General features: G+C 52.6%; 2 protein-coding genes across 8 annotated transcripts; one reads left to right on the top strand and one right to left on the bottom strand.

Moving 5' to 3' along the window:
- Nucleotides 1–20: 20 nt before the first annotated feature.
- On the bottom strand, nt 21–4,204 carry ZNF296 (zinc finger protein 296). The gene is made up of 3 exons (XM_036885805.2): nt 3,821–4,204; nt 3,459–3,608; nt 21–1,489 (listed from the first exon to the last, which is right to left on the bottom strand). The coding sequence occupies exons 1-3, from the start codon at nt 4,116–4,118 to the stop codon at nt 513–515; spliced, it is 1,425 nt and encodes a 474-aa protein (XP_036741700.2). The 5' UTR covers nt 4,119–4,204; the 3' UTR covers nt 21–512.
- On the top strand, nt 3,439–15,001 carry GEMIN7 (gem nuclear organelle associated protein 7). 7 transcript variants are annotated; one of them, XM_036885859.2, is made up of 2 exons: nt 3,439–3,568; nt 14,185–15,001. In XM_036885859.2, the coding sequence occupies exon 2, from the start codon at nt 14,193–14,195 to the stop codon at nt 14,586–14,588; it is 396 nt and encodes a 131-aa protein (XP_036741754.1). In that variant the 5' UTR covers nt 3,439–3,568; nt 14,185–14,192; the 3' UTR covers nt 14,589–15,001. The 7 variants fall into 7 exon arrangements, with proteins under 7 accessions (XP_036741754.1, XP_036741746.1, XP_057348690.1 ...); XM_036885851.2 differs by lacking the exon at nt 3,439–3,568 and adding an exon at nt 6,599–6,817; XM_057492707.1 differs by lacking the exon at nt 3,439–3,568 and adding an exon at nt 6,822–6,927 and having other exon boundaries at nt 14,189–15,001.
- Nucleotides 15,002–15,057: the final 56 nt, after the last annotated feature.

The following is a 15,057-nucleotide window of genomic DNA, read 5'->3' as shown; positions in this document are numbered from 1 at the left end:
TTGCTGGGTTCTAGGTCGGGGTCAGTGGGAAGACACACCCAAATCTCTTAAGCAGCAGCTCCTTCCTTGTTAATCAGAACCGCGCCTGCTGCCGCTCTGGGAGGGCAGAGGCACTGCTGTGGGAAAGGGCCCTGCACCCAGCACAGAGGAGGGCCAGGACTTTGCCCAGGGGCCCCTGGTGACAGGTCCAGGCTTCTCCCTGCTCTCACCTCGGCCCCTGCCCTGGCCTCGCCCACACCAGGAACTGGGAGCACAGCTTTCTGTGCCAGTCTTGTTGTGCCCCGGGCACTGGGGGCCGGCCTTTCCCCTCACCCCCTCGTTCCAAACCGGTCTGTCCAGCTGTCCACTCCAAAGAGGGAAGCCTCCTGCCCCACCTCAGACAGCCCAAGAAGAAAGCTGGAGTCCAGATGTGTATGTAACAAGGCAGGGAGAGTTTACTTGTAGCAGGGGAAGAACAGGAGATCAACAGGAGCAACAGGGTTCCAGGGACAGCAGAGAGGACATTTTTGCTGCTAGGCCTCCCCACCCACCTCGGGATGCTTCTGCCGCAGGTGTTTGTCCAGGGTGGCACGCAGGCCGAAAGGCACACAGCAGTGGGGGCACTCGAAGCGGGTGCAGCCGGGGCCCAGGCCGTGCATGCGGCGGTGGCGGTTGAGCTTGCTGCTCTGGGCACAGGCGTAGGAGCAGAGCTCGCAGGTGTAGGGCCGCTCGCCCGTGTGGGAGCGCCGGTGCACCGTCAGGTTGCTACTGTTGGTGAAGTGCTTCCCGCAGAACTCGCAGCTGCCCCCGGGCCCACGGCTCTTGCCCACTGGCTTGGGCGTCTTCTTGGGGGATGTTTTCTGGCTCTTTGCAGGGTCAGGTCTCTGTTCCTTGGTGGTAGCTCCCCAGCGGTCCCCGCCAGGGCCCACCTGAGCCCCACCGCCAGGAGCCCCGGGTTCCTGGACTCCTGCTGTAGCAGCAGCTCCAGCCCCCTCGCCACCGCGGCATGGGAGGGTACTGGCCGGGGCAGCAGCATGGGCAGCTGGCTCTGGAGGGGCGGTGGCAGAGGCCTGCTCCTGACTGGCAGTAGCCGTGCAGGGGATCTGAGGCAGTAGCTGCCGGTGGGTCTTCTTATGGCGGTTGAGCTTGCTGCTCTGGGTACAGGTATAGGGACACTGGTCACAGGCGTAGGGCCGCTCGCCTGTGTGCGAGCGCATGTGCACCTTAAGGTTGCTGAAGGAGCTGAGGGTCTTCTTGCACACAGGGCAGGTAGAACTCCGCCGGGGCACGCTGCTCACCTGGGAGCCCTGGGCCTCGGCTTCCAGCCCCACCACTGCCGACATGGCTGCAGCCACCTCTGCCAGGCCTAGCAGCGGGGCCTCTGGGGCCTCGACCTCTGTCTGGTAGATGGACAGTCCGTGGTCCCACTGGGCGTGGCGCAGCAGTTTCCAGGCCCCCATGAACTCTCTGCCGCAGCGGAGGCAGCTCAAGGCCTTTGGGTCCTTACGTTCTACGGAAGAGAAAATCTGGGTGTTAGTGAGATGGGCAAAAAGTCAGCAGTTCCTGTTCACGGCTGCCAGTTGGACACCTGTGGGAAAGGCTCTATTCCAGTAGATTACATACAGTAATCAGACAGGCAAAACTCCCTGTTTCTGGGGGAGCTGACGTTCAGAAGGGTGGGTGGGCAGACTAGAAGTGTGGAAAACCTGTGGATTGGATGATGAGTGCATGAGGATTCTCTGACACTCTTCAAGAAAGTTAAAAGAGAGGGTCAGGAGTACTATTTTAATGGCGGGGCGTCAAGAAGGCCTTACTGAAGAGGCGACCAAGTTCAGTGTGCTGGGCACTGTGCCATATGCGTCAGCTCACTCTCACAGCTTCCATTCCAGACTGGAAATAAGCCCCCCATTTTCTGGATGGGAAGAATGAGGCAAAGAGTTCCCCAAGGTCACAGCTTGGAAGGGGTAGTGCTGGGGTTTCAATCCAGAAACCTGGGGATTGAGTAAGAAGTTTCCAAAGATTATTTAATAAAAAGCTCTTGATTACTGAGTGAGTTTCTGTGCCAGGCTCCAAGCTCATGGGTTCCATGCATGGTCTTTTTATCTGCCTTACAGAAGAAGGAGCTGAAGTCTAGATGGGGAGAAGGCTTAGAGGCCACCTGGAGAGATGTCAGGGAGTTAATGAGCTAGATCCCCTTCCCTCCACATGGACCCCAAATTGGCTATTGTCTCTAGATTCTTCCATGGACTATCAGTAAGATACTTCCTAGATCCACTGGCCTTTATTTTTTTAACATTAGATAGTCTTGGATGGGAGTGGATTTCCTGATACAACACCAGGGTCAAGGGTACAGGCAGGGACTGGAGAGGGCCAGCCTGGCTGACTGTATAACCCACTCTCCTGCTTCCTAGCTGTGTGATCTTGGGCAAGAAACACCCCTCTCAGAGTCTCAGTTTCCTCCTTTCTTAAAATATGGGAATCCTAGGGGTCCTCTCCCTTTGAGGTTGTGACCTCTAGTGGAGAATAGCTGAGTTTTGGTCCATGTAAGCCTTCAGTAAACATGAGCTGAGCCCAAGTGGCTGAGGTGCCTGCATTTCTCCAAGTCCAAGTGCCTTGGAGTGTTTTGTTCCAGTGATTCAATCACAGTCCCTCAACTCGCTCACCAGGCTACCCTCCCCGCTTCAACTCCACATGATTCAATCATAGCCCCTCCTCTCCCACCAGAGAACACCTCCCCATCCCCGTCCCCTCTCCAGCCAGCCTTGAATATAATTCCATTTCTCAAAACTCTTAGAAGCACACGCACTGGGGGCTGGAAATTCGTGGTTTGGATGAGCCCCGCAGCTGACGCTAACCAAAAGCTCACCATGTTAAGGGTATTTCTGATTACCTCCCAAGAGAAGGTACCAGGTGTCCAGACCTGGCTCAAACCAGGGGCTTCCCAGCAAGCAGGGCTGGGAGATTCCATCAGGGAGGGAAGCCAGCAATGCCTTCCCTGGCTCTGAGCAAATACCCAGCACCTCAAGGTGAAGTGATAAAGAGGTTGGGGGGCAACACATCCTCCCAGCTGGCCTCAGCTCCCCCTCCCCCAGGCCGCTGCCCTCCCCAGAGGTCCCCCTACTGCCACACTGGTCCAGCACCTGGCCAGTTATTTCTGGCCAAGGGGAAAGAGAAGTGAAACCAGATTGGGGGGGTGTGTGTGGCAAATCCCCAGACCAGTCTTCTGGGGCTGGCCACACCCTGTGGGCGGCCCTCCTTACTTGCCCAGCCCCCGCTCCCACCTACCCCCCCCTCCCCACAGACACCACTAGTCCCAGCCTGGGGACAGGGCAGGCCCTGGCCACGCCTAGGCTGCACCCGACGGGGAGTGAGAAAGGGGAAGTAGTGCTCAGTGCCCTGCCTGTCCAGCTCAGCCCCTTCTCCCACAGGAAGCCAGGCCCTTGCACTTTCGAGGGGGACTGCACACCCGCTTGACTCACCTGAGCCCTGGCAAGGGCTGGGGCCTCTGAGGAGCTGACAGCCCAGTTTCTTGTGGTCCATGAAAGCAGTGATGGCCTCCAAGGGGAAGGTCTGCAAGCAGCGACCGCAGGTCAACAGATCTGGGTGTTTGTCGGTCCAGGGCTGGCGGTCTGCAGGGAGGAAGCGGGTGGTAAGCGTTGGGTGGGGCCCGGATGGGGGCTGAGGGTTCCGAGAGGGAAAACCCGAAGGTCAGAAGTGGGGCTGGAGGCCACCGGAGAGGGAAATGAGGCAGGGGCCGGGGTCGGGGCCCAGAGAACGGAGTCCCACCTGAAAATGAAGGGTGTGGGAGGTGGGGCCCGCGGCAGGGGTAGGCGGCGCTCACCGAGAAGGCTGGGGACCAGTGGCGTCCACAGTGCCCACTGGTTCCGCGCGCCGAGGGCGTGGAGGGGGCCCCCGGCGGGCGCGTGGCCGGAGGAGTGGCAGGGTTCGCCCTCGAAATGCCCCGACGCAGGCGTTTCCTTCGGAGAGAAGAGCCCGAACCCCGGGGCCTGTAGGGGCCGGGCGAGCGGCTCGGTCTTCATCTCGATGACGAGGTTCGGCATCTCCAGCTCGTCGTCTGGGTTGGCGGCCGGCGCGGGGTCTACTCGGCGGGGCGTGCAGCCGGCCTTGCGGCGGGACATGGGTCGCGGGCCGGTTGGGCCGGCTGGCGGGCGAGCTGGCAGGCGGAGGACGCGCAGGCCGTGCGCACTCGGACTGAAGCGCTCAGGTGAGTGACTGGGGCGACCCGCCGCGGACTCTTACACGTGCTGGCCCGGCCCGTGGCTCCACCCACCAGGGCGGGTCCTGACGGAGAGGACAGGGCGGCCGGCAGCCAAACTCGATCAAGGCTGTGCCTGCGCACTTGGCATCGGAACCTGAGAGACCCCCGAGTTTGCCCGTAGCCCGCATAGAAACAGCTATTCCTGCTTCCGTTTTAAGGACTGGTGAAACTGAGGCACTGGGTGCCCCTACGAACCCCCAAGCGAGAAAATGTTAGGGGCCACGTTTCTAACTAGGCGCTTAATAGTAATCTGGACTATTCCATTAAATGCTTTACAATAAAAATTCACTGGGCGAACATTTATTGAGCGCCTACTGTGCGCCAGCTTCTGTTCTAAATGCTCAGAGTACAGCGGTGAACAAAACAGACAATAATGCCTGGCCTCATATGCGTTCGTACAGACTTTCCACAAGATAACTATGACAAATACAAGGTACCTTCAGAGCGACAAGTGCCATGGAGCAAAGAAAAAGCTAGGAAGCATCTTACTACGCTGAGGGACAGTGACTGTAATGGGGTAGGTGGGGGGACTTGATGATGGAGGGAGTCTAGTAAACATAATGTAGCTCATGTAATTGTAGATTAATGATACAAAAAACCCCACAAAAAGTAAAAAAAAAAAAAAAAGCTAGGAAGGTTAATAAAGGGCCAGGGGTGCTGGGGTGGGGGCCTCCGTTTTCTCCTCATGCCTCGAAAGGGTATACGGAGTTGAGACTTGAGGGAGGTGAGGGACCCAGCCAGCCAGCCAACCCCCGAATTCAAGAATAACAAGGAAGGGAGGAGGGCATGGGGGACAAGGGGTGGCCGATTTTGGTGAGAAAATGGAGTCAGATCCAAGAGGGGTCTTTTGGCCACTTAAAAGTCACTGGTTTTCTGAGACCGAAGCCTAGGAAGGGTTTTGAGCAGAGGAGGGTTGTGATCACAAATCTACTCTGCTCCTGGACCTGGAATCACTATTAAAACCAAATAGCCAACTGTCTTGAACTCCCCTCCTCAAAGCAGCTCTCTCTGATCACTGTTTGAAGTGGCATCAACACCCTGCCCCACCCTTCAACCCTTACAAGTTTTCTTTTCTTCCTGGCACAAACCACATCATAACAGAGAACTGTGTGTTGACAGTCCTATCCCAACACCCACCCACAAAACAAGCCCCCCTAAGGTCAGGGGCCAGGGTCTGTCCCCCAGCGCATGTGTCCCCAGCCCAGCACTGAGTGAATTTCACATGCTAATCTCCTGGAGTACTGCTCCAGGCCTAAGAGTTCCTCATATTGTTATTCAGGTCTCAGTTCAATTGTCCTCCTGAGAGCAGAGGACCTCCCTGACCACTGTATCTAAAGTAGCCCCACCCTGCTGAAGGCCTTAACAGTTTACACTCCATGACCTTCATCTGTCCGCAGGTCCCTCCTGGGCCTCAGTTTCCCCATCTGTTACCTCAGGTGCCTTTTTCTTCACTGTCACTTCTTCTTACCAGCCAATTAAAGAAGCTCCCTAACCCTGCCACCCACTCTCTCACTGCCTATATTTATTATTTTCACATCAGTCTTCAAGCCTTAAAGGATCTGGCTGATGTATTTGCTCAAGTATACCCTATTCTTCCCCATCCAGGCCCCCAGAAGGTAGGTTCTGAGACGGCAGGAAGCCCAGTCTGCCTTGTTCACAAATAGAGACCCTACTTGCTCATAGCTCAGTCAACACATTTGTACTGAGCTCCTGCTATGCACATTCTTTTTTTTTCCCTGACATCTACCTACAATTTATTTTTTAATTTTTTATGAAGGTATTATTGATATACACTCTTAAGAAGGTTTCACATGAAAAAGCAATGTGGTTACTACATTTACCCATATTATCAAGTCCCCACCCATACCCCAATGCAGTGACTGTTGCTATGCACATTCTTTTAATTAGATATTTTCAGAGGGCCTGTGCGGCAGGCACTAGGCCTTGGGAACCTGGTGGAAGCAGAGGCCCACAACGTCCCCCACTGTGGAAGAGGTGAGTTTCGGTCTGAGCCCTGCGTGGTGAGGCTCCATTAGCACCTCAAGCCAGACCTTCCGTCTTCCAGGGCCTCAGTTTCCTCCTTTGTAACATAGGGCAGCAGGGAGGTCTGCGGGACAAAACGACCAATTCAGGTCCGTCCCAGCTGCTGCTCTCTCCAAGGCTATTTTCTGGTCCGTGGCTGCTGAAGGTTTCATGTAGGGGAGGGGAGGTTCAGACTGCAAGTGATGGGTAGGAGTGTGCACGTGTAGCAGGAATGGGGGTGTCCTTATCCCAGCAGAGGACGTCTTTCCCTCTCTGAAACTCAGTTTCTTCTTTCGTAAAAGGGGTATCCCGGTCGCCGCCGACTCGGAGGCTGGCAGATCTGATTGAAATGCTCCTCCGTGCCGCCGGCGGGGTAGTGCTTCGGGCTGTACGGGCTTCCGAGCTCGCGTGCCCGCCGGCAACCACGTGGGGCGGCAGCAGCGCGGGCGGAACCCAGGGCGGGCGGCTCGTGGTTGGCCCGGGCCTCTGCGGATGGGGCGCCGGCGGAAGTGGAGGCGCCAGCTGCCGCGGACCTTGGTGAGTACCGGGTGTTGGTAGTGGCTCCCGGGCACGTGGCCCCTTCCTGGCCCCGGCTCGGGACGGGACGCCCACCCGCGTGCAAGGCCGGGAGTGGCGATTACAGGCAGGTCGGCGCCCGTCGCGCCAACAGCGGGGTCGTTCTGGGCCCAAATGCCTGCACCGGAGACTGGTGCCGAACTGTGCAGCAGGCGTGTTTCCGCGCCGGGGGTGGGGAGGGGTGCTGGGAGGGTGCAGAATGCCTCCCATCGGGGAAATAACGATGACCGTACTAACAGGAGTAACGGCAGCAAGCCACAAACTCCCGCCTCTCCTGGGTGCTAGAATATCTTGCCTAATCGGAGCCGGGAGGTGGGAAGAAAATGCAGCCCACACGGAGTGGGGAGTGGACGCCTGGGGGCCGGGAGGACCTACTTAGTATAAGAAAAGGCTATCGATTGGTGGCTAGGGCGGAATTGAAAGGAAACTTACCGGCCTGGAGGTGCTGAGGAAAGGGTAAGGTTTCGGGGCTAGAGGTTCTGACCTTCCCGGGAGGCTCTGTTTAACTCATTTGCGTCCCCAGGAGCCGCCCATGGAGTGGAGTGTGTTTACATGCCACCACCTTGGTTAGTTAGGTGTGTGGTCTTCGCTGTTCACCTGGTAACTCAGTTGGTATCCTACCCCGGCAACTGAAGGGTTAGTTAAACGTCCACCTGGCTGATCCGTCCTCATTTTCTTGAAACTGAGCATTGAGGCCCCAAGGAAGGAAGCGTGTGAATCTCTTGCAGATGCCTGTTGACCCAAGCCACAGGCCCTTGAAACTATTCGGTTTTTGGAAATCTTCAGGCAGGAAATCCTTGGCTTGGAGACTGAAAGGATGAAGGACTCTAGGGCCTGGTCACCGGGGAGAATGGGTAATACCTGCTTTGGTCCTCTTGGGCAAACCCTATGTGACCTTTCTCCAAAACTGGCCTCCATCAGGTCCCACCTTGGTTCCAAAACCTCCATCGGCTCCCCTGTGCTGGTTGAAAAAAAGTCTGCCCTTTTGCATAGAGCAGGGTTATCGATGGCCCCAATGTTTTCTGCCCAGACCATCCTGGGTTTGCCCCCTTTTCCTTACTCACCAGCTTGTACCCAGTACGTGATTTGACATCCCCCAGCTCCAGTTTCTTCTTCAGGAAAATGGGGATTGCATGGTATGACCAGATTTTCTTTTGTTTCTTCCCCCTAATGGAGAAAACAAGGCCCTATGGAAACCCACCCTTAGTTTTATCTAAGGGTTTGATATAATTCTTTGGCCATTTATTCATTTCCCATCAGTCCTTTATTAAATACTAGCCCTGGAGACTAGTGTGTTTCTCTTAAATCTCTCATGTGTTAACCTAGGTCGGGGGAAAGCCCCCGGGGCTGATGACCCTTGACTAAGCTTGGCGTGCAATGGTCAGATAAATTGGGAAGTGTATATATCCTTTAATCCCATTCATTCACAGTGGTAGTGGTCAGATAAAGAAAAGGTATATGCCCCGTTAATCCCATTTATTGTGATCTTGTGCATCAGGTAAAAAACCTGGGAGTCTTCCTTGGCTCTGCTTTTCCTCTCAGTCCACCAGTAAACAGTGAGGGCTCTCAGCCTTCAAAATATGCCAGTGATCTGACCCTGACCTCTTCTCCCCACCCCACTGTCCCGCCCTGTTCCAGACACCATTACCTTCCTCCTGGATCACTGCGGTGGTTCCCTCACTGGGCTTCCTGCATTTCCCTTTGTCCTTCACGGTCCTTCCTCCGAGCAGTGGGCAGAGGGTAGAGGGCACCTGTCCCTCTGCTCAAAACTGTCTTGTGGTTCCCATCTCACTCAGAGTAGAGACCTAAGTTCTCAGCCGTGGTCCTCTGGGTCCCTGCGCATTCTGCCCTGTCCCCACCTCCTACACACTGGCCTTACTATGTGGGCTGTGCCTTTGCTCTTACTGGCTGGGATGCTTTTGCCCTAGATGTCTGTAAGTCTCAATTCTTTACTTCATTCAGGCCTGTGTTCACATGTAACCTCGTTAGAGAGAGCTTTCCTGAATGCCCTCCCTGGAAACTATGTTTTGTCCCCCAGGCTAGGCTGGGCTGGGTGTCACCTCTGGGCCTCTGAGGTCCCTAGGCTCCTTCATTCCAGCCCTGCCCACTCTGGGTCATCATTGTCTAGAGACAAGCGTGTGTCACCCACTGGACTGTGAGTCCATGTAGGCAGGGTAAGGGCTGTTTCCTTCATAGCTGTATCCGCAGCATTGCCCAGGGTGGTCTGTGCATGGAGCAGGTGCTTGGATGATGCAAGTTGATAATGTCAGATAATGTGATTGGGTGAATCTTTACATTCCTTTAACAGATATTTACTGAGCTCCTCATTTGCCAAGCTCTAAGTGGGACTGGGGATGATGAAGTTGTAAAGTAAGTGTTTGTGTCCCTTCTCTCAAAGGCTTATATTCTGTGGCATAGGTAAACAAGTAAATATGCATTGTTGGGAGGTGACAGAATTAACAGGAGGTAAGAACTCATAATATCTGTGAGTTGAAGATAATGCAGGGTGACAGGGGTACTGTTTTCCTCCCTGTGAAGTGTCATTTGAGCAGTGATCTAAGTGAAGTGAGGGGGAAGGTGAGCCGTGTATCTGGAAATATACACGTCTCCCATCTGGAAGAGGGTTCCAGGAAGTAAGACAGCACATGCAAAGGCCCTGAGGCAGAAATGCGCTTGGCATGTTAAAGGATTAACAGCAGTGAGCAACGCAGAGTGGGATGGGAGGTAAGGTCAGAGACATGTTGGGGCTTTGTAGCCATCATGACGAGTGTGTGGCTTTTGCTCTGGGTGAAATGGAAGCCATTGAGAGGGCTCCGAGCAAAGGAGGGATGTGATCAGACTTAGTTCTAGCAGGATCCCTCTGACAGCTGTGTGGGGAACAGACTATTGCATGAAAGCAGAGGCTGGGAGTCTGGTAGGGAGGAGACTGCAGTAGTCCAGGGGGAGGTGAGGGTGGCTGGACCAAGTTGGGTGCAGAGTTGGGGGTGAGGTGGGGTATGAGAAGGTGGTGGATTCTGGATGCATTTTTGAAGACAGAGCCCTTGAAGACAAGCCCATCAGGGCTTTATTAATGGATTGAATATGGATGATAGAGAAAGTGAGGAGGAGTCCAGGAGAATGTGGGATGCCCTTTGCCTGTGTGATCACCAGCCTACCCCTGCAAGATTCTCCTTCTCTCAATAACGCTTGGAGATATTTTTTTATGCTTCATTTCACAGGTGTGGAGCCAGAACAGGGAGGCTGCTCATAGAGTTGCAGTGACCTGCCCAGATCTCTTGTCATGAACCTGAGGGGGCTAAGCCCCCCAGGGTCCCCAAACCCACACCCACATACCCTCTGCCAGGTGGTGAGCTGTGACCTGCCACTTGAACTCTTGTATGACCAATGAGCTAAGACTAGGTTTTGCATTTTTAAGTGGTTGGAAAACTTAAAAAAATAATTTATAGCACAGGGAATTATATAAAATATTCAAATTTTGGGTGTTTCAGTAAGTAAGGTCTTATTGGGACATGGCCGTGTTCACTGTTTATGTATTGCTTTTGACTATTTTCCTGCTCCTGTGACATAGTTGAGTGGTTGTAATGGAAAGCCTATGGCCCTTCTGCCTAAAATATTTACTGTGGGCCGTTCACACAGAAAATTTGCTGACTTCTGTTAATAAGGATTCAGTTTGGGCCACCAGATGGGGTTGCCTAATCTGTAGGACTTGGCAGCTAACTACACTTCCTTGGCAGCCTAGGAAAGGTGTAGGTTGGCAAGAGAAAGAGGTTGGGGAGTGGGTGACCCTAAGGAGAGGGACTTCAGGTTCCTGAGGGAAGCCTAATGTTCTCTAAGGGACATGGAAGCATTTTAATATGCCCCTTCCTTTTAAAATCAAACCTTAAAAAATCATTTTGAATAGTACAGAATTTAAAAGACACAAAAAGGTAGAAAGCTAAAAGTCCTTCGCCCCAGGCTCCTCATGGGCTGGGTGACAATGAATGACTGGCATTTACAGTATTCATGCACCCTGTCAAACTGCCTTTCTTTGAGGCTGTCCTGAATCACACCCTGACCACCAGGGATTTGAAGATGTTCCTGTACTTTTAACACCAACACCATGCTTTATGGCCTTTCTGGTCTTCCCTAACCTGGGAGGCGAAGCACCATAGCTTTCATTTGCATTTCTCTGGTGTCAGTGAAGTTGTGAATCTGTTCATGTGTTTAGTAGCCATCTTTACCTGCCCTCACCTGTTTGGGAATCAGTGATTTCCTAACTAGAGGCATTTTTTTTTGTCCCCCAGGAGGACAATATATGGAGAATTTCTTTTTCAAAAGGCTTTATTGAGATGTAATTCTCATAACACATTCTACTCACCAATGGAGACAATTTTGTTTGTCAAAACTTGGGGTGGGGTGGGGAGGGACACTACTGGCATCTAGTGGGTAGAGGCCAGGGCTGCTGCTAAAATCCTACACCGATGAATAGGGAAGTGCCCCACAACAGGACAAAGAATGATCCAGCTCACAAATTTCAATAGAGCTGAAGCTGAGAAACCCTGGCCTACAGCCTTGGCCCGTTTGCTGCAGGGTCCTTTCTTGCTAAGCTCACAGGTGAGCTGCAGAGATGGAAGAAACTAACAAGAAAACATAATCTCAATCACTTCCATCCTGTGAGTGGCCTGGGGGTGGATCCCTGGGTGCCGAGTACTTGTGGGTTATTCCGGCCAGTCACTTTGAAGAGGAGGGGACTGAGCCACTGAGAGTGGTGCAGCTGCCTGAAATTTGGATCCTTTTCGTCTCTCCTCCTGCTCACAGAGCCAGCATTTCCCTAGATGAAGTCAACATCATAGCAGTGGAGCTTCATAGGTTCCAGGCATATGCTAAACACGGTGCATTTGTTAGGTCATTTATTCCCATGACAGCCCTGGGAGGCTGTTCCTCTTTAGCCCCATTTTACAGATAGAGAAATTGAGGCACAGGGCAGTCACACAACTTAACGCCAGGTCACACAGCAATACTAACAATAACAACTGTAACTGACTTTTGTGGAGAATCTAGTTTGTACCAGGCCTTGTCCTACAGGAGCCCAGTTGAGTCCAGATAACAAGCAGAGGTGGCAATCGGTGCCATTTCTCCATACAATGGAAGAGGAAACTGACTGTTGCTTGAGGTCATCTAGCTAAGCAGGCCTTAGAGCTCTGTCTCCACTCCATTCATTTGAGCTGGGAGAGGGGAACAGTATTCAATGAACCTAGTCTTTGTGCCTCTGAGTGTTCCAAGGAGCTGGGGCTGCAGCAGTGGGAAAAAAGCAGGACGGCTGCGGGTGGGGAGGCAGCAGCTCACCAGGGGGAAGGACCGTCAGCAGAACCATAAATGTGCAATGTCATGCAAAGGTGTTGTGTGCTATAAAGAATGATGGAGCAGATTGAGGGGATGAAGGGGATGAAGGGTAGCTCTTTAAGACAGACAAGAGGGAAAGGACACACAGGCAGAAGGAATGACAGGTGCAAGGGCTGGAGCAGGGGCAGTGCCTGGTAGCCTAAGGACCAGCAGGCCTGGGGTGGAGAGAGCAGGTGTGGGGGGTGCCTGGAGGGCTGTGATGAGGACTCTGGCTTCCACTCTGGGTGGTCGGGCAGGGCTCTGAGCAGAGGAGAGATGTGATCTGACTCAGGTGTTAACAAGGGCCCCCTGGCTGTGTGTGGAGACAGCCCGGGGTTGGGGAGCAGTGTGAGGAGGTGACTTCAGTGGTCAAGGCAGGAAGTGATAGTGCCTGGACCAAGATATGGGTAGTGGAGAAATGGAGGGTGTTAGGCTTTGGGGGGAAATGTGTGTGTGTGTGGGGGGGGTTTCCCCCTCAGCCTTTTTTTTATCTTTTATGACCTTTATATTTTTTAAAAAGCTAGGCTATTTTTTCTGTAGAGTGTCCCTCAGTTTCCTCAAGATTAGATGAAGGTGATCCATTTAGGAATACACAGGAGCGGTGCTCTGTCCTCAGTGCATCACCTCTGGGGGCACATGGGGTCCCGTTGTCCCATTCCTGCATTGTTGGCTTTGATGCCTGAGTTCAGGTGGTATCCACCCAGTGTCCCCACTGTAAAGTTACTCTTTACTCTTTTTTTTTTTGGGTATCATTAATCTACAATTACATGAGCAACACTGTGGTTACTAGATTTCCCCATCATCAAGTCCCTACCACAAACCCCATTACAGTCTCTGTCCATCAGCATAGTAAGATGCTATAGAATCACTACTTATCTTCTCTGTGTTATACTGCCTTCCCCATGACCCCCGCTACATTACGTGTGCTAATCGTAATGCCCCTTTTCCCTCCTTGTCCCTCCCTTCCCACCCATCCTTCCCAGTCCCTTTCCCTTTGGTAATTGTTAGTCCATTCTTGGGTTCTATGAGTCGCTGCTGTTTTGTTCCTTCAGTTTTTTCTTTGTTCTTAATCTCCACAGATGAGTGAAATCATTTAGTGCTTGTCCTTTTCCACCTGGCTTATTTCACTGAGGATAATACCCTCTAGCTCCATCCATGTTGTTGCAAATGGTAGGATTTGTCTTCTTCTTATGGCTGAATAATATTCCATTGTGTATATGTACCACCTCTTCTTTATCCATTCATCTACTGATGGACACTTAGGTTGCTTCCATTACTTGGCTATTGTAAATAATGCTGCGATAAACATAGGGGTGCATCTGTCTTTTTCAAACTGGGCTCCTGCATTTTAGACTCTTTACTCTTTACAGTGAATAAATATCTTGTCAGGAGGTACTTTAAGACTATGCAGATATCCTAGACCTCCTTAAACGTTCATCCACAGATTTTAGCATCCGTTGGTGACTTTAGCTACCCTTCTATGGTCAGGAAGAATTTTCTTTCTCCTTTATTTATTAGTTCACTTATTTATTTACAATTAGTAAAGACTGATGGATTTCTGTTCAGTGGATATAACCTGTAACTATCATTATTTTAATGTTCACATCATTCCTGATCTGGCCAGTGGGAGCCCAGCTGGCTCCTGTGAAAGGGAATTATTTAGAAGGTTGCATTTCCTAGTGGGTTGGATGGGCTGTGTGTGAGAGAGGAGACGAGGCTGAGGTTCATTCTTTCAGCAAATATTTATTGCCAGGAAATGGGGGTAGAGCAGTGATGAAAATTGTCAAAAGTCCTGCTCTCATGACCTTGTGAATGGTGGTGCCAGATCCTGGGAAGGAGGGGACCTTAGGAGTTGGGTTTGGGACAGCATTACGTTGTGATGGGGTAGACAAGCCTCTGCTCCCATTCCTCCATCTTCCTGTAGTCCCACACTATGTAATGTCTTCCTGCTCTTCTTCACCCAACAGCCAGGATAATGCAGACCCCACTGGCCGTTCCTGTACCTGTTCTCCGGCTCCCCCGCGGCCCTGATGGCTTCAGCCGAGGCTTTGCCCCCGATGGACGCAGGGCCCTTCTGAAGCCACAGGTCCCTGAAATCCTGGAGTCCTCTATAGTTCAAGAATCTCGGGAATCCCAGGAACAGCAGGCCCGAGCTGCCCTTCGGGAACGCTACCTCCGAAGCCTGCTGGCCATGGTGGGTCACCCGGTGAGCTTCACATTGCACGAAGGTGTGCATGTGACTGCTCACTTTGGGGCCACCGACCTGGATGTGGCCAACTTCTATGTGTCACAGCTGCAGACTCCCATAGGTGTGCAGGCTGAGGCACTGCTCCGGTGTAGTGACATTATAGCATACACCTTCAAGCCATAAAGACATTATTGTGCTCATCTTTCTACCCTAGGCCTAGCCACAGTATTCCAGGCCTCCAAATATTCCTGAGTCCAGAGCTCTGAGCCCCATAGAATTTGGAACTCCCTTGGAATTTTGTGCTAAGCTCCAAGTAACTCTGGGTTCTGGGGACCTTCAGGGGCTAGTCAGTAAAATTCTGCAACTCCCAGAGTTCTAGATCCTCTTGGAAGGAATGCTGTACCTCACCGAACTCTAAACTCTACAGAAACATGGGCCTCATGCCAGTTCCTGAAGACTCGGGGGAGCGGGGCATAAAGGAAGGCAAGCTGCAGAGTGGGAAATTGATTATTGAAGAAGTTGCAAAGTTCTGCCACCCTGAAGATACTCCACTATACCCCCCTCCACCAAATAAACAATTGTCCTAGGAAAATTCACCTCCTGTATTTCTTTTTTTTAAGTGTGCCACACAGGGATGGAGCCAGATTTTGGG

Source organism: Manis pentadactyla, chromosome 15 (assembly GCF_030020395.1).
Source record: "Manis pentadactyla isolate mManPen7 chromosome 15, mManPen7.hap1, whole genome shotgun sequence".
Taxonomy (NCBI): Eukaryota; Metazoa; Chordata; class Mammalia; order Pholidota; family Manidae; genus Manis; species Manis pentadactyla.
The sequence above is the reverse complement of the archived record's forward strand: the minus strand, read 5'-3'. Positions and strand labels throughout refer to the sequence as shown.